Genomic DNA, 19,263 nt, shown 5'->3' with positions numbered 1-19,263 from the left:
ATCAAAAAGCCATTTTAATACAGCATTCGTTTACTCGTGTCGCACTGAGTTGGCTTCCGTTAAACAAAAGGTTACAAGGTAAAATTAGCATTTAATTTATTTACTCCACAATACACGTGCCGGCCTAAAATCTCAGTTAAAGGGTGAATAATTGTAGACACGAAAATGTGTTACATGGGTAACGTATTGTTCTGTGTTTTGAGGCAAGTAATCTCTGATTTTATAATGTTGATATCAACCTGTTTAAAGGGAACTTTAAAATAAACTCGACATGAACTCACCTCTTAACAGAAGTCGCCGGAGCAAAAGTATTTCAAGAAAACACATCCAATATTGTCGCCGCTGTAATTGCAATATTCTGATAAAATGAACTTCGATTTGGTAAATTCCATGTGATTCTTTTGCTAATTAAAAAAACTATAACGAATTCGCTTTGCTTTGCACTGAATTGTTTCAATGATCCATGCGAAAAACTCACTTGTCGAATAACATAAATATTGTCGTCATAAAGTTAATGACAAATTTATTCATAACCACGTAAAAGGTTTTCACTTGACTTTGGTTTCCCGGGTGATATTTGAAGTTCTTTTGTTGAACACTTAAAATGTCAATGAACATATTTGTAGTTCTTAAAATATAACTGCCGAGAAAACTCAGCAACTTGGGAATTTAGGCTATTTAGCTGATAAAGAGAATTTCAAAACTTTTCTTTTACCCAAGATAGGCCTGAATTTTCGTTTTATTTAAATTTTTTTCGTAAATAAAACACTCATAGACCAGTATTAGAACAATTCTCGACCATTTACACAAACAGTTTAGTTCATTTACGAACACTAACACGCCAAAAATACGTCACCGCAAAAAGGTAGCATCATGTAATATTGTATTGAATTCTGTCGCCTAATTTTTGACTGTGGTGACTTGAAATCAATGCGGAAATTTGTAGTGTGTGGTATTCTTTATTATCATTACATGACGACATCACCTAGAAGGTGAGATAATTTCCTTGATAAATCAACAGGCAACGGGAAGGATCGAAAGTTTTTCAGTGGACAGAGTTATAATAAAAAGAGATTCAGTGATACTTAAATAAGGTAGCTAACCGAAGTAAAACCCACGCATTCACTATCAATAGTGCCAAAGGTTTATAAACAAAAGTGGCAACGTTGAAACAACATGACTAAGCAATCACAATGGTCTCATCCACATACTTCTGTTCAAAAGCAAGAACCACGTTGTAGACGAAAATGTTACATACCGTAACACTTAAACGTACGCTGGGTTTTCATCCACAGACTTAAAAGTTAGAACCACGATGTACAGTATAATAAACAGTATCACATGAAAGTACTGCTCAGTAGCTCTCATTTGAATGGTCACACATTAGGATTTCATCCATGGTCTTAAAAGTTAGAACCACGTCGTACTAATAAACAGTACCACATGAAAGTACTGCTCAGTAGCTCTCATTTGAATGGTCACACATTAGGATTTCATCCATGGTCTTAAAAGTTAGAACCACGTCGTACTAATAAACAGCACCACATGAAAGTACTGCTCAGTAGCCCTCATTTGAATGGTCACACATTAGGATTTCATCCATGGTCTTAAAAGTTAGAACCACGTCGTACTAATAAACAGCACCACATAAAAGTACTGCTCAATAGCTTTTATTTGAATGGTCACACACTGGGGTTTCATCCATAGCTTTGAAAGTTAGAACCACCTTGTACAGCGTAACAAACAGTACCACATAAAAGTACTGCTCAAAAGCTTGCAGGATCAATTTAGGTTTCTGGGAAACTGCTCACCTACCCCTCCCCAAACCTAACATTTTGCCCGAAGCCATAAGTAAGGGTTAATGTTAGCTTTCATATGTTATTACTGTCAACACAATACAGTTCTCTGGAGGTGATTAAATGTTTTTTTTCCTGGAAATTTGTGTGTGTTTTTATGGATTTGCTACGAGTTTAAACTAGTGTTTATGTAGATTTAGTATCAGTTTAAATTTGCAGCTCAGGGATTTTCCTAAAATAGCATGAACTGGCCCGTTTAAAATCTGAACGAATTTAAACTAACCTGAAATTTGCTTCAAGGCATGGCTACCAATTATTTAGCAGATGAATTAGATGACCAAAACAAATCTTTGCTCTATAGTGAAATAGTGCGTGTATTTTTAACACACCTTTTGATGAAATGTTAAGCACATAAATAAATATTACTATTAATTCGGAATGTATTTTATCTATATATAGACCGGCCTAACGTTTTTCAAAGTGTTTGAGGAAAGTAAAATTGTTAGAAAAGTGCGTGACTTTTTCCATTTATTGATGTTTGCTCGCGTGATCACGCGAAATCGCGTGCTTTAACGTTAACGCAAAGCGCAGTACTATACTACTCCTGAACGGAAGCGTCCTCGTGTATAATTTTTTTTATCCAAATCATTTCACAAGAGCGAATCTGTAATCGTGGACAAAACGGATAGTATCTGAAGAAACCGAATGATTCGCCGTTTTTTCAGTTGTTTTGCCTGAGGGTTTCAAGAAAGCTTTTTCAATATGCACGTTTTGGCACTTTATCATTTCGGTCACTAATGAAGCCTCAAAGCTAACTGTACTGTAATGTACTTAAACCTTTTTTGCATTTACATGTCGAAATAAAAATCGCTAATAGCGAAAGACACTTCAAGTTAGCGCAATTTGCTTTCCGGTCGAAATTTTGCGAAACTGTTATCACCGGCAAAGCCTTTGATAGATTAAGGAGAAAAATACTTATTTTATTTTATGTTGACATTAAATTAAATTACCTGTCATATTTTACGTCAAAATCTTGAGTAAACATTATGCTTTTGCTTCAAGTAAGAGAACGCTGGGAGTATTATAATTGAAAGATAAGTTAAAACCGCTCCGGCGAGATAAAACTGGAATATTCGGCTCTAAAAAATTAAGCTTGTACGGAAATAAACCTGTTGTTGCTATTTGATCATGAGAAGATTGCATTATCACGCACGCATAGAGCGAGTGAGTAAACTTAAATTGAGTTCATTTCCTAGATTTTTTTTCGAAAATTTTAAAATTTCACCTCATGGTTAATTCGTACAGTGCCTTTTTGCTTGCTCCATAGGCAATTTCAGTCCTCTTTAAAAAAATTACAGCACGTTCAAATGAATATTAAACAAATTTATTATTTATTGAAAAGCACAAATTTTCAATTTTCTGTTGCTAATAAGGTACAACGTATGAAAAATTCGTGTAAATTTAATGTCACAAGGTAAAGACATATAGTACATACTTACTTAAGATCTAGCTTAATTTGATTATTAATTTTCATCAAGGAAAATATTAAGTGTCACTATATATCAACACTTGTGCGCCATTTGCAGTTTTGTAGACACCTCGGAGCTAAAATATTTATCAAATGGAAAAAAGCGCATTTTGCCTTGGTAAACTCATTTTTGTCAAACAATCTGCGACAAGGATAATTCCCATTTTTAAAATGCCCTTCGATGGAAATTTTGTTTAATTTTATTCACGCTATGTGGCGATTCACTTGGGACATGCAAAAATCATACTGAAAAAAAAAATAAATTCAACCACAAAATAAGAATATAAAGAATAATATAAGGTTTTAACTCACCGCTGCTTATCGACAAGTAAATTTCTTTGACTAATCCCAGCGAAAAAGCCAGAATAAACTCCATATCTTTTGCACATCAAGCAGCCAGACGCTAATCTGACCAAAACCATGAAATGCGAATCAGAACCAGTTTATACTCCTTATTTTTCGTTTCCAAACGTTGTGGCGCGCAGAGATTTTTATATTTAAAACGTCCTTGTTCAAGTTATTCTTGCTCTCTGAAGTAGAAAACCTATCAACTGCATCAACTTCCGTGAGCTGCATTTGTGATTGGCGCACGTGATGCACGAAGAAAGTGTTGAGTGACAGGCGAGGTAATGACGTACGTCTTTTTGTTGGGTTTGTTTTTGGCGACGATTGTTTTCTAACAAAATTTGCAAGGTGCAATGAGATACAAATCTTGTGTATATGTTGATTTTTCTTAAAATAATTATAGATGCTATTTTTACAAGGATTGGAATAATATTGCTACATGAAAGGCGTTCTTTAAAAGAACGCCTTAAATGTCAGAAAGCTTGGAAACAAGTAATAAACTATTTATACGTTAGTAGGTAAAGAAAGGCAAACGCAAATTTAGTAAAAACTGAACGATTAACAGCGACTTTGTTGTCTAACAGGAAGTCACGTATCTCCTCTTTACATTTGGCTTGTTCTATTAGTTTAAACACCTGTTTTATTGCGTCAAGGCAATTTACATAAACATTTTAACTATTGCAAACGTAAAATGCAAACATTTCGTCGATTTTCGTTAAAATGTAAACGTTTCAAGTCCGTGACCACCGTTTCGATAGTAGGGTGCGAGATATTGCGCGTATTTGTATGAATATCCGAAGTTACATTATTTCCCTAAAATTAGAGTTCCGTAGTATTCAATATTTCCAAAGTATAAAGATAGCTGAGAAAAAAGTGCAAATCAGTTGCGCCTGAGCAACCTCGTTACCAGGATCTTAGTTCTTTTAGCGCCCTCCAGAGAGAGGGAGAAACCCTCGGAACAAGTTTTTAGTATAAAATACTACTCGGTTACTTACAGACAATGTAAAGAAAACGGAAAAAAGATTGCGAGTACCTGGCACGTTTACATCCGTCAGATTTGATCAGTATGTTTTGCCAGGTATATTTAGTTTAAAGTCCTTGAATACCCAGGGAAAAGTTGTTCAGAGGATGAAAAACGCTACCTCCCGGCCGTATAAATTGCAATGGGTTGTGATCTATCTGGTAAAATAAATACATCTTATTAACCAAGCGCGAGGGAAGTTCTAAAAAAAATAATGCCCCGAGGACTTGGCAATACGGACGTCGTACTTGTAAGACCGAGGGCCAGTATTCTCCCAGAACGGTCCCAAGCAAGCTTCAGTTTATAAGAGATTTATTACACGGCTGAAAATGAATTTTTTTTACTGATATACATCGAAAAGCGGAATGGACAAAACTGAGAACGCTCGGGGATTCTGACCGAGGACTTTCTCTGGTCAGAAAAAAATAAGTCAGGTTTATTTTGTCGTTTCTGTAAGCAATCTTATCAGAAGGCATGAATTCGCGCAGGGTCATTCGGGACAATACCCAGTCCAATATTAAAAAAAAAATACTGGGCCGGGAACGGAACAATCTGACTGGCTGATTTTAGTTATTGACCTAATAAATAGCGATATCTACCCGACCACCCTTTGAACCAAAACTATGATTTTGCGGAAATTAATTTCTATTGAATTTACATGTGATTCGCGCTACCTGCCTCGTTTCCCTCAGATCTAGACGACTCTACAAAATGGTGGTCCCATGTCTGGGAAGGTCGAAATATAATTTGACCCAGTGTATTGTGTGCCTCTTGTCTTACTGATTCCGACCTTCGCTCGAGAAAAGAAACATGGAAACTGAAAAGCAATGAAGACGCTATTTTTCGCAAGGGAAGCCGAATCTTAATCTCTCCTTAGCTAAAAAATCAAATAAATGATTAGATACGCGTCTCGTAAAGTTGCCTTTAATGAGTCTGCATGTACTACAGGTAATTTTGCCATACAAATCCCTTTTGTTTTTTCGAGATAACATTGCGTATTAACCTAGCTTAGTTTACTTTAACAGCACTAGGCCCTGGGTTGTTCAATCCGTTACAGCAAGGAGCCCGATAGTGACCACTTTTAATTTGTTCATTTTCTTTCCTGTAGCAAATCCAATCAAAAGTCATCCTTTGCTTCTGATTACATATTTGGGCTCCTTGCTGCAGCTACTGTCACTAAATTGAAGTGAACGGATGGAGAAGGGGGGACTGAAGGAGTAACTGGGAAAGGGTCTACAAATTTCCAACAGGCTACAAAAGAAGGGACAAAAGAGCTAGAGGAGGTGACTGTCTTAAGATTGTTTTTTAATTTTTTCAAGAGGACCACTTATTATTTCCCCAAAATTTTAAATTTCTCCTCCAAAATTTTATGACCAGTCTCTTCTCTAATCAAAAGGAATTTATTTGTTAATTAAAATTAACAACTTTATCAAACTCAAGCTGAAAATACAGGCAATAAACAAACATCAAGTTGACGATTATGTTTCAGTTGCCTGCCAATGTAACACTACAGTAAAATGACTCCACTATTTTGTCTAGTGGCCAATTAACAGCACATGAAGATATATTGCTATACTTAGAGAGGAAGCCACATCAGCGCTAGCTGGTTTTCATGCAGGTCCTCTGTCCAGGTCGAATTGGAATTTGGAAACGTTGGTTTTTCAGGAGGGAGGAAAACTGGAGAACCCGGAGAAAAACCCTCGGAGCAAGGCGAGAACCAACAACAAACTCAACCCACATATGGCACTGGGCCGGAATCGAACCCGGGCCACATTGGTGGGAGGCGAGCGCTCTCACCACTGCGCCATCCCTGCTCCCCCAAATGATTGGAGATTATGTCTGATTTTAAAAAGCCTGCATCAAAGACAAACTTGGCTGCTGGTAAACTTTAATTCACCATGTCACTACCTTATTTGTTGACATGCCCAATCATTTCAACACCATTTGGTCATTGTGGAAGAACAGTCAAAGATTGCTCATTGTACTCCACCTACATACACTTAAACTCACCAACATTCCAGAAACATCTACTTTTAACACCTTTAATTATTATACAGATAGACATACATAAAATAAAATAACTTTGTAACTAAAAAAATGTGTCTCACCTTGCTACATGAACATTAAATACAAACCACCCAAGGCATAAAATTTTTTGTCTTGCTTCTAATAGAAATAGCTAAAATAAATACATGAACACAGTCTCACAGACAAAAAAAAAACATTTTTTGCCCTGACTATGTATCAATCTCCACAAACAATTTTACAACGCTTGTTTTGTTTTAGTATTGTTTTGATTTTTTAATATTATTTCTAATTTATCTGTTTTACCGGTATATCTTTTTTTGCTTTTCTTTATAAATTAAATACAATAACTTAAATGTACATCTTTCTTATCATGAAATAAGTTAAATTTATTTGAGAAAATTTACCGGTAAGTGGTTTTAAAACTTTTAAAAAAGCTCAAAATATTTCTACAGTCAACTCTCTCTTAATGGGCATCACTATAAGGTGGACACCTCTGAAAGATGGACACCTGGTTTTGGAGCCAGTCCTGACAGTGCGTGTCTGTCGACTTAGAAAGAGTTGACTTCTTTCAAACATTATTTCAAGAAAACTTCTAAAAAAGCTTGAAATATTTCTATTTCCTCTTTAATACAGACACCAAAGAGACAGGGAAGATTGTACAGTGGAATCTCGATTTAACGAACCTCTATATAACAAAGTCCTCGGTATAAGGAACGATATTCTTCAGCCCGGCCAAAGTTACAGTAAAATGTATGGAACAGTCCCTCGATATAACAAACCTCGATATAACGAAATCCTTGTTATAACGAACACAATCCGGAAGCCCAAACGTAAAATGTACCCCGATATAACGAATTTCAGTTAACAAGCGACAAAAGATGAATGTAGAACAGACCAACAAGGATGAAAATACTTAAATCCTAATAGGAAAACAACTTCGAAGACATATGTCCATACCTTTGTGGGTATTGGACATTAAAGCACAAATGTTATTTTTGACAGTCGTTCAGATCATTAAATACTGGGTAGTGCAACGCAACAGCGTGAAAAACAATTATTAACTACCGGTATACCTCGATATAACGAACATTTCGGTTGTTTTTCCGCAAAATTAGTTATATCCAGGTATTACACACATTTCCACAGTCCCTTGGCACTTCGTTAAATCGAGGTTTCACTGTACGTGGTATTACAGAGGTAGAGTTCGTATCAATTTTGGTTTCTTTTGGACCAGGTGAACTGTCCATAATAGGAAGGTGTCCATATAATTTATAGAGGTGTCTGAAAGTAGGTTTGACTGAATTTTCAAAAACTGGAATTGTTCATAGACAGCTGAAATGATAGATCATCTTACAAATGTACTTATATAGTCTGTCATTAGCACCATTTGATTTGGTTTGTGTTTGCCAAACTGTACTGTATACTTCATACTGTATGCAGCTATTTCAAATAACTTTGTCCAGCTTACAAGACAAGACCAAAACGTGATCTGGGTATTTACTGGAATTTTGCATATATTGGTCTCAAGGAAATATACAAGTTTGTATTTTTGCATGTGGAAGCAAATATTTGTTTAACCTCGCTGGGTTCCTTTTTCTGTAGCTTTAACTTCACTGTCACATGGCTTTGAGTTTTTAAAATTCTTCTTAATTTCAATGTGGCTAAATGTCCCTTGTTTTCACATGTCTTAACATACAAAAATTGGGTTTGCTATCATGTCTCTATATCTCATTAGTATTCAGCACGCGCAGCACCCTACTTCTTCTGTATCCATATCACCTTTTGGTTTTGTCACACAATCTTTTATGATCCGACAACGTAAATTGAAATAGCTAAATATCACCAGTTTGCTAGGAAGTAACACAGGCAACACTGGAGTACTCTCATGGAACACTCCCCCAAAACAGATTCTAGTCAACTCACTTATAACTCATTGATAAAACTGTTTTAATGTTACTATTATAAACAGCCAATCTGTCGATGACTTTGTTATCCGATTGCCTCCACAAAGATCTTACAGATACAGCTGAGCCCTCAGTGTGTGAACAGGAGCTGGAATCTGAATGTTCTCACCATCAGATAGTTCATTGCTAGCTTTCTCGGCCACACGCTTGTTGACTTCAGTTAACATGTCAAGTAGGTGATGATGTTGGTGAAGCTCTCTGATAACTTGCATCAAAACCTTATGAAAAGATCAAGATCAACACAAAAATTTCATCATCGGTAATTTTATTGTGCCGTTCCAGAAAATATCCATACCCACCCATGGAAGGTCAATATTGGAAATTCCAGGGGGATGGAGAGAGGTGGGAAGTCTCAAAAGCCATAACTTTTAAGATAAAGTATGGGGCTAAACAGGCATGCACATCCTGAGGAGTGGGGGGATTCAACTGAACTGAGCAACATTCCCAATCTGTGATAGGTTATGAACATTTCCTGGAACAACACATATTAAAAGGATTAGAGGAACCTAATAGCTCATTAGTAATTACAGTTCTCATGATGCAACTTCTGGAACAGGGCACTTCATAGTAAGATAACCAATCAAATTGTTAATTGAGAACAAAGGATGGTGAGGATTTTTGCAAATGAACTCATGAAGTTGAAGAATTAAAAAATAGTTGAAAACGCACAAACTTGGCGACAAAGAGGATAGTGCAGAATGCAATGAAGCTGATCAATTATTTAAGAGCATGATATTTTGGGCGTATATATTTGCAACATACGCAAATAGCCATGAAATTTGCTTGTTGGACCTTTTTATCGTTTTCAAGCTAAAAAACAGAAAATTCCAACAAGCAAATGCGAAGGCTATACACATATGTTGCAAATAAATATGCCCTTTGTGTTTCATATATACATGTATATTTGCTTTATTTTACTTCCAGGTAGAGGTTCATAAAACCAGTTGTATTTCTTAACAAGTGTTCTTACACTTTTCTTTACAACAAGTGAGGATTTCGGAAGAGTGTCTGCCCTTGCCACATGCCGACTTTCCACCCACTCAAGACAGTGAAATGGACAAAGTCAATGAAGTCAATATAACGAAAATGGAAGAACCTGAAGTTTATTAATAAGGTGGTGGAAAAACAAAAAATAACAAAAAGCTCACATATTACGAAGCATTCTTCTTCATCAAACACAACAAGCAGTAACAGGGAACAAGACAGAGGTGTAGATAGAGATTTTCATACTCACTTGAATGTAGAATGATCCAGACTCTTTATTACGCCAGGAGGGGTAGCCTGGTGCTGTTGAAAATCCCAAAAGAAAGTAAGCTTCTGTCGGTGTCACAGAGAACGAGAGAGTAGAGTCGAGAGACAATGCATCAGCCTTGAACCTCTTATTACAACTATCAGTGCGTACCACATTGCTATAACACTGTCCTCTGCATGTCTGGAATATGAAAATTTTGGGCTTGTTTCCCAGTGATGGACAGCAAGCAGCCTTAAATTCGGCCATCAATGCATTCACACTAATAGTTTTTCCATTGACTCCACAAATGGTATCTCCGCTTCCACCATGGGTCATAACAATCATGGCAAATGCATTATAATCAGTGTGATCTTTTGACGCATATTCTTCAGCGGTATCCATGATCTCATTATACTTTAGATCATGTCTAACATGGACATCAAAAGAGAGGTCGGTAAACAAATTCGAGATCTCTTCTTCATCAAATTCACCTCCATGGCGATTGTCTCTCTCATTGTGGAACTCTAAGTTGTTGACTATAATGCACAATCCACGTGGATTTCTGCTCATAGGATAACGCTCAAGTACAGGAGTATCTAAGGAATAAAAATACCAATAAGAATGTTTTAATTGCTATTCTCACATTCTCTTCAAGGGGGCGACACATTAAGCAATTTTAAATGGGATCATTGCAACTTGTGAAGTGTGCCAACAACTACAATATTGTGATTTTCAAAGGCAATAAATTAGGATCAATTTTGGCATTTTTGGCATATCATAAATCAGTAATTAAAATTTGCAGGTGATTTTGGATGACTGCAGAGTGTGCCTGCGAATTGCTTACTTACTGTGGTTTTTCAATATGGCTGATGTACCTGTAGGAGTCTGTGTTGAAATTTGCTTGCAATTGAATTCACAAGGATCAGCATATAAAATTATCTTGTGTGTTGCTGGCTTTAGTGTTATAGTGTGGCTATTTGAACTGGACAAAAGTTGATCATTTTATACATTGAGATCAAAGGATAGTGACTTTTTTATAAACAGACAAAAACTTTTGATTTCCTTTTTGCAAATAGGGCAGTATACATAACACGGTAAAATTAAATTGCGCCGGTATATACATGTATGTCGACTTTTGTCATAACTGTGGAGATCGTAGGAAACTATTGATCCTTCCTCAATACGGTTGACTCTCAAACATTCATTTGGCCAAGAATACTGACCATCTTCGGTCTCCAGACGAAATGGGGTTCCAAAAACTCGAGCGCTGTCCTCGTAACTTCTGAAAATCGCAGACAATCTTCAAGCAAAATGCGAGCGACGTATGTCTTTTATCATTCCCCCTCGCTATGGAAATAATGATGGCATGTTTTTCGCCAAAATTAAGCTCCGGCGATGAAGATTCAAGACAAAACATAGTGGTTTCTTGACTGTGTCGCAGAAGCTCACAAATCGATGAAAGACGCGTTTGAAAATGGTGCGCTTCAGCCTCGTCCCCAGTCGTCCCCGGCGAATTTGGATGTGACGTCACCCGCCAAGCTAGTCGGGGAAGTTCGCCTAGGACGCCTAGGCGAACTTCTCGTCACCATTTCTCGTCGCTACAATATCCGTGTAGCTCACAAACCTATAACAACGTTACGACATTTACTGACCAACGTTAAAGACAGGGACGAACCTAATAAAAGACAGGGAGCGATTTATAAGATCAAATGCTCCGACTGCCAGGCCTCCTACATCGGAGAGACCGGTAGAAACTTGACCACGAGACTGACTGAACACAAACGAGCGACGAGAAATGGTGATGTCAACAATCACATTTCTGAACACCACCGACTTACTAAACAAAAAATCGACTGGGACTCTGCTGAATGCTTAACCTACAGTACTAACTATTTTCAACGAATGACTCTGGAAAGCTGGTACACAAACTTAGAACAGACGCCTATCAACAGATGTCAACAACTACCGGCACCTTACAAACGACTTATTCACGACGTAAACAGAAGCGACAAACGAACCGCCAACAGAACGACTTAATTTGACTAACAATAGACTGAACAGAACGACTTAAAGGGACTATGTCACGGATTTTAACAGTTTTCAGAACAGCCCAAATATAAATTTGTGTCGTAGGAAACCTAAAAATAATGGTCAATTTTTATTAACAATTGTTATTTTAGAGCACGAAAACTGTTTAAAAGTATGTTTGGCTGCGGATGGCTCGGATGGAAATGGATTGCAATTTGAAAACGTAAGCCAACGTTTTCAAGTTGTTTCCGCGGGCCTCGGTTAAAAAAAGATATTTTTAGCCGAAGTTTGATTTCTATCCCCAAATAAAGGTTGTATCTTCCATTAAATGTTAATGTTCAAAGACAATGTTTTTTCATGGATAAAGTTGCCTACCATTATATTTCATAACAGTTTAGACCAAAAAACCTGTGAAATCCCCGTGACATAGTCCCTTTAATTAGACTTACAATAGACGGATCGAAACTGACCAATTACTGATGACAAACTTTACACGAGTCTTACAGCCAATAACATCACGGCTTAACTGACCAATCAGCTTCAACGGACCAGACTTATAACATCATCGACTGACAACAACTTTTCACTTGACTCTGAAGATGACTTCCGCTCAGGTTGTCGAAACGTCAGTCACCAACAACAGTTCTTCTCAGAACTACTCTCACCCGGACGATCACACTATACGAACTACGAATTTCAAATAAACTAGTACTCAGATTTCACGCGGACAAAATGTTGGAATGTTGTACCTTTTCGACTCGTTTTACTGTGAAACTTGCTATTAAACCAAACGATGCACCAAACCAGCATTAAATCAAGTAAGCAAGCAAATTTTCACTCTCAAATTCACCGTCAAATAAATTAAAAGTCGTCACAAAGCTATTTTGCCGAAACCCAGTCCGAGTTGTTTATTGCCAACGAGACAGCCGAGCCAAGAGGTGAGGCTGTCGAGGCGGCAGAATCATAGAGCCGTGTGCGTATGAGTGTATAGGCAGAGAAAATCTTACGTTCTGCGTAAGGGACTTTTTTTTGACCATATTTGGGTGTAAGTAAACCCCATATTTGGGTTGTATTGTTCTTCCCAACTGGTTCCCAGTCTCTCACTCCTTGCTAGAAAGCAAATGACCAAAATGGCGTCCACGCGGCTCGCTGTTAAAATTTTCAATGTGGTCATTCATTCCTTTACCGATAAATACACCTTTAGGGAACTATAAATCGAAAGAGAATACCCTACAGAATATTCGATCAAGGTCTTCAAAGCGATGAAATAATCTTTCGACTTTGGAGTCCTTTGATTTACGATCGAAGAGAGAGACATGAAAATCTTACGTTCTGCGTAAGGGACTTTTTTTTGACCATATTTGGGTGTAAGTAAACCCCATATTTGGGTTGTATTGTTCTTCCCAACTGGTTCCCAGTCTCTCACTCCTTGCTAGAGAGCAAATGACCAAAATGGCGTCCACGCGGCTCGCTGTTAAAATTTTCAATGTGGTCATTCATTCCTTTACCGATAAATACACCTTTAGGGAACTATAAATCGAAAGAGAATACCCTACAGAATATTCGATCAAGGTCTTCAAAGCGATGAAATAATCTTTCGACTTTGGAGTCCTTTGATTTACGATCGAAGAGAGAGACATGAAAAATATCAAAACGGACTGTTGACTTCAAATAGATGACTTATGAGAATGCTGAAGTCGGGTAAATGCTTCCTTTTAGTGTTGATTGTGTTTATAGTAATTTCTGACCGATGATTTATTCCAAATCAAATACCGTTTATATTTTATTTGGCACGCATTTTCGCTCCGCGTAGGAATAACATCAATTCAAAGCGACGCTCACTAAAATTACTGCATGTCATACACACAAGAAAGTCAAAAGTTGTTTGCTTCTAACGGCAAATGTAATGTTAACTTGAATAAACAGTCATTTTGTCTCCAAATAATCCTTGACCGTTCAAGTTAGCGTAGCAGACATCTGTGTACGTTTTTTAGTGTCTTTAAAAGAGTGCGCGATCGCAAGAATACGCGCGCTGGAAACTACGGCGCCTGCTACGCAGGCTATCAAGCCTGTGTCATTTATGAACACCAGAGAAATAGCCCTTTTATTACATATTACCTAAAATACAATTTACCATAACAGTGGTCATTTCAAATATAGTTCTATCAAAAACCATTCAATATCTGTTCTTATGAACAAACATGAGTATTTCGCTCGTTGGCACTTACCGATAGGTACAACTAGTTTCTTAAGATAAGATAAGATAAGATAAGATAAGATAAGATAAGATAAGATAAGATAAGATAAGATAGAGATAACTTTATTTATACACGGTTTTTCCATCAGTAAGGGCACTCGAACCATGAACGCCATGGCTTTATTTTCGCTTTATTTGTACTTTATTTTCGCTTTATGTGTACTTTATTTTCACTTATTTTGTAGTAATTTTTTACATTTTTCCAGAACTAGCCAATCACAGCTGCAAGTCGAAGAAACAGCCGAGACATTTTTTCAACATTATTTTCAAACTGGCGCGTGTTTTTACACAACGGCGGTACATTAATCAGAATTTTCCGCGGTCTGCTTCTTACAATATACAGCGGGATATTCAACCAGTGAAACTATCATAATGGCGGTTTCTGACGGAAATATTTCTTCCTTATTCAATAAAGGACAAGAAACAAATGAAACGCAAGCTATTTAATATTTATTTCGACGGTAAACGTCAAACAACATTTCGTACACAACGTAACCGTACGATTAGATTTATACTGTTTAAATCTGCTTTGTAATGGAAATCATCAGAGAGATGAGTTATAAAAATCACTCAGTACAGTTTAGTACTTAAAGCATGAGTCTGGCAAATCATATGCCGGCTTCCAATATAATACTCACGCGTTTTCGGCTTACAGTCTGTAGACGGAAAGAAGGCTTAGATGTCTTTGGATTTCACCCGGGGATTTCACATAGGCTACAGCGAACATGGCCTAAGCCGGCCTCTAGTATTTCCGAATTATGTCGAGAGACGTTCCAGTTTAAGACCTAAAGATCGATACTTAAACCATAAGTGAACCTCTGAAGGTTTCAGTTCGGAAGAGTCTCGATGTAGCCATCTTCATTTAACAGCAACAGTCGTGTTTTCCCACGATGGGGCTATAAATAGCTTGCGTGCAAGAGATTCATGTGGAGATAAGGGGCGCAATCCATTGGACCAAATTTTTCGGAAATTCCGGTACAAAATCAAATGGAACAGAAAGTTTCCGGAAACTCGTTTCGAAAATTTTGGTCAACTTCTGGAGGTTGTCCTCAAATTCCGGAAAATCGGAATTCTCGGAAAATCCTGTTCCATTCGCCAATTTATGCTCGGGCCCAGTTTTTCCCAACCCGAAAATCGACAAAATTCGACATGGCGGTCATTCCAGCTGCTCGACACTGATCAGTGTTCGTCTTGTCTTCTTGCGGCAGACAGCTTATAAACTGCGTTATTGGAACACGTGTGCTTAGCAAGCTTTGGTAAGCAGTTCGAAAATACGTGCACACCACGTATAATTGTCTTAAACGATTCGAATGCGATAAGAGCACATCTTGTGCATCCAAATGTTTCCGTAGATGTCATAAAAGCAGACGTATGTGTTTCCAGTGTAAACTTTTCGCATTCTTTACGTTTAAAAAAGCGTGGAGCTACGTTTTTGAGCTAAGTGAAAGGATATATGGCTTCAGAATTTATCAAGAGGGAGTAATATCTTCAGTTTTCTTTACTGTTTGCGGGAATGGAACTAGCCTGGCCGATTCAAGTGGAAAATACCGTTCCATTTGACAGATGAAAATTTCGAAAATTCAAACCGAAAATTTTGGTCCAATGGATCGCGCCCAAGCTGTCAATCATACGGAAAAACCGTTGTTCGACTCGCGGCTGTGATTGGTTAGTTCTGGAAAAATGTCAAAAATAACTACAAAATAAGTTAAAATAAAGTACAAATAAAGTGAAAATAAAGCCGTGGCGTTCATGGTTCGAGTCAATCTCGTCCCCAGAGCCTGTGTTCCCCTTGACCAGCGGTCGGGAAACTCAACGCCTCTGGACGAATCCAAACCGGAACCAGGAAATCCTGGTTCCGGTTTGATTGTGCGCGTGCGCCAGAAATTACAAGACTCTTTTGCGCACGCTCCACGTTCCACTGAATAATTAAAAAGTCATTCGACCGTTAATTCATTCACAGGAGACTAGACATGTCTGCGGTTTTATGCAAATTCAGGTCGTGTCACGTCATTGTAATTAACTCTGTTTTGGTATCATTCTCTACTGTTAAACATCGTTATACATTTAACATGCTTATTTAAGTGAAAAAGAATTGCTCTGAGACTGCTGATGTCGTCGCCAAACAGAAATATATCCAAAAACTGCACATATTTTGATTGCGTGCACAATCTTTGATTTGCATAAAGCACAGACATTCAATTCCCCAGGGGCCAGGACAACCATCCCGACACACGTTCAAATTTTGGCGCGTTACAGATCGACCAATCAGAAGTGTTTTCATTGTTTCAGCGGCTTTTTGGAATAGCCCAGAGGTCCCGATCCCTGGCGCAGACCAGAAGGATCGCGGCCTCTGGGGACGAGATTGGGTTCGAGTGTCCGCACTGTAAGTTACTGGACTATCTACCTAACTAACTACAAAAATTTAATAACAACAAATTCAAATAACAAAAAAAAGAAAAGTCTGCTTTTCATGGAGGCCGTGTCTAAAATTTACTTAAAAATTTAGATATTACTTTAAACTGTGCCGACTTAAATTTGAAATCGGCCAAAGGAGATGCTTGTCTTAGTTCCACAACTGAGCTCCGCTGTACGAAAAACTTTTCTTGAGATAATCAGTTCGAGGTTGTGGAAGAACTAATTTGTTTTCGGTATTCCTTAAACGATAAGCACTAACATCGTCACGATGTACGAATATTGATCTCAGATAATCAGGAGTCATACCATGTAATGTTATATACATTAGGATAGACTTCTGTTCCAATCTTTGATAATAGAGTCTTCGCCACCCTAGAGTCCGGAACAAATAATCTAAATTACTATCATAGCTCGCAGACATAAGGGTACGAGCTGCGCAGTTTTTCAGAAAGGCCCTTGTTACAGCTTCCCCACACTACGTTGCAATAATCAAATTGTGGTTGAATAAGGCTGTTATAAACTTTAATTAAAATATTAAATGGAGTGAGATGCCGAATTCGTTTAATTGCACAAGCTATCTTCTTAGAAACGTTTTCAATATGACTCCCAGTTTATATCTTGATCAACATAAACTCCGAGGGATTTAGCGGAGGTTACTAGTTCTATTGCGTTCTCATTTATAGTTAGCCTGCGTGGCAGGCGTAACCCCTCCCCCTCCATTTTTCCCTCGTTTTCTCTCTTCCCAACTCCCCCTCCCTCCCCTTTCGACGCCTGCTACGCAGGCTAATTATAGGGCGCTTTCCATTCGACCAAAAATTCTGGTTTGAGTTTCCGGAAAATTCCAGTGGCAAATGGAACAGCATTTTCCAACTTTTCCGGCTGACTGCACGGAAGGCAAAACAAAATTTGCATATGGTCAGGTAGTAATTTTGGAATTTTCCGGAAATTTTGGAAAAAGCTACCATTTTACACTCAGCCTAAGTTCCTTCGGCAGAAAATTTAGCTTTTTGTGCAGCTGAAAGCAGCTACATGTGTTAAGGAAGCATTCTTGGAACTCCAAATAAAAAAATTAGGTGAACTCGGTTGTTTTTCGTTGTTGTTTTGCAGGCGGCAGCAAACTGAAATGTACAAATATTTATAACGCGCGTACAGGCTACGCCATTGTTTTGCTCATTAAACTTTTTGGGTTGGTGACGTTTTCGTTGCTTGTAGTGTGCCTTTTGAAAGGTCCCTGTATTTGTCGCCACGATGTCATTCATGGCGTTTATGTTCAGTGCTCGGAATGCTTTTTATTTGCAAAAATATCGAGTTATATGTACAGGAAACCGGCCACAGTGCATTATTTTAATGCACCGTAGAAATTTCCATATTAGACGCACTACCTGACCACATGCAAATTTTGTTTTGCCTTCCGTGCAGTCAACTGGAAAAGTTGGAAAATGCTGTTCCATTTGCCACTGGAATTTTCCGGAAACTCAAACCAGAATTTTTGGTCGAATGGAAAGCGCCCGAGGACAACCTCGCAAGGTAGACCCAAATTTTCGAAAACAATTTCCGGGAACTTTCAGTTCCATTTGATTTTGCTTCTGGAATTTCTGGGGTTTTCGGTTGAATGGTTCGCATTTCGGAAAGTCAACACTTTCCGGATTTTCTGGAAACTTTCCCAGGAAATTTCTGTACCATTCGTCCTTGTTCCGAAATTTCCGGAATTTTTGGTCGAATGGAAAGCGCCCTATAGTAAGAGAGGGACTTTCCGTAAAATGTGATAACTTCTGCCTTGATGCAATAAGCATAAACTCAGTTTTCGTCATATTTAGAGTAAGCTTGTTAGCAGACAGCCATTCGTACACATTTCTCAGGTCGTGATTAAGGCGATAATTTATATGCTCAATGTCAGTGCTAGAAAGTGTTAGGCTAGTATCATCTGCGTACATTCTGGGTTCCGAATATGTCAGACAGTGTGGTCAGTCATTAATATATATATCAAAAACAGAAGAGGTCCCAAAATTGTTCCCTGGGGAACACATCTTAGACATTTCGGAGTTGACTTACAAGAATTAATATGAAAAATCTGTGTTCGATTTTCTAAATAAGAAGCAAACCATTGATGACTGGTCCAACAAATCCCATACTTGAGGTCCTTGAGCGCGGTGCCGACATAACGACAATGACTTTAATATAATGAATAATTGCGTTTTGCAGACAAGACAATACTGATAATGAATGGTTATTTAATCCTTTATTTCACTAATATATTTACTCACTTTTAAATATATCATATCTTCACTCTTTCTTAATTTGCAATCACGTGACAAGCAAATTGTTTTCGTCTCAATCAGATTATCAGAGGGCCGAGTCTCCGCTCGGCTCTGGCGCGCTTCGGCGCGCACGGAAGCTCCGCCAAAAACACCAATGAACGATATTTTATCCTGCATGAGAGTCCACTAGAAATAGCTGAAGCACCACGGCAGGCATTCTATGAACAATATCAACGACAGAATTAAATTGAACAAAGAAATGCTTTGTTAGAATTGAAGTTTTGAAAAGTTTGAAAGGAATACCATAAACATGGTAAAAAAATTTCAGATGTTGCAATCTACTGGGAAGATTAGTACTGATAAGGTACGTAGGTGAAATTGGATGCCGATTA

At 37.8% G+C, this 19,263-nt stretch overlaps 1 protein-coding gene across 1 annotated transcript; it reads right to left on the bottom strand.

Annotated features, from left to right (window-relative positions):
• Window positions 1-8,327: 8,327 nt before the first annotated feature.
• LOC144658048 (caspase-3-like) lies at window positions 8,328-18,773 on the bottom strand. The gene is made up of 3 exons (XM_078518374.1): window positions 18,716-18,773; window positions 9,917-10,509; window positions 8,328-8,900 (listed from the first exon to the last, which is right to left on the bottom strand). Exons 1-3 carry the CDS (start codon window positions 18,771-18,773, stop codon window positions 8,733-8,735), a joined length of 819 nt encoding a protein of 272 aa, XP_078374500.1. The 3' UTR covers window positions 8,328-8,732.
• Between the last annotated feature and the right edge of the window lie 490 nt (window positions 18,774-19,263).

Source organism: Oculina patagonica, chromosome 6 (assembly GCF_052425735.1).
Source record: "Oculina patagonica isolate OP01 chromosome 6, crgOcupat, whole genome shotgun sequence".
In the NCBI taxonomy this organism is placed as follows: domain Eukaryota; kingdom Metazoa; phylum Cnidaria; class Anthozoa; order Scleractinia; family Oculinidae; genus Oculina; species Oculina patagonica.
The sequence above is the reverse complement of the archived record's forward strand: the minus strand, read 5'-3'. Positions and strand labels throughout refer to the sequence as shown.

What these genes read in the sequence shown, in the direction of transcription:
- LOC144658048 (XM_078518374.1), bottom strand. Translation starts at nt 18,773, where the DNA reads ATGTCGGCACCGCGCTCAAGGACCTCAAGTATGGGATTTGTTGGACCA. An exon ending in TGTTGGACCAGTCATCAATG is followed by an intron (nt 10,510 to 18,715) that starts GTTTGCTTCTTA and finishes TTTATTCCTTAG; the next exon opens with ATACTCCTGTACTTGAGCGT. An exon ending in CTGGATCATTCTACATTCAA is followed by an intron (nt 8,901 to 9,916) that starts GTGAGTATGAAA and finishes TCTTTTCATAAG; the next exon opens with GTTTTGATGCAAGTTATCAG.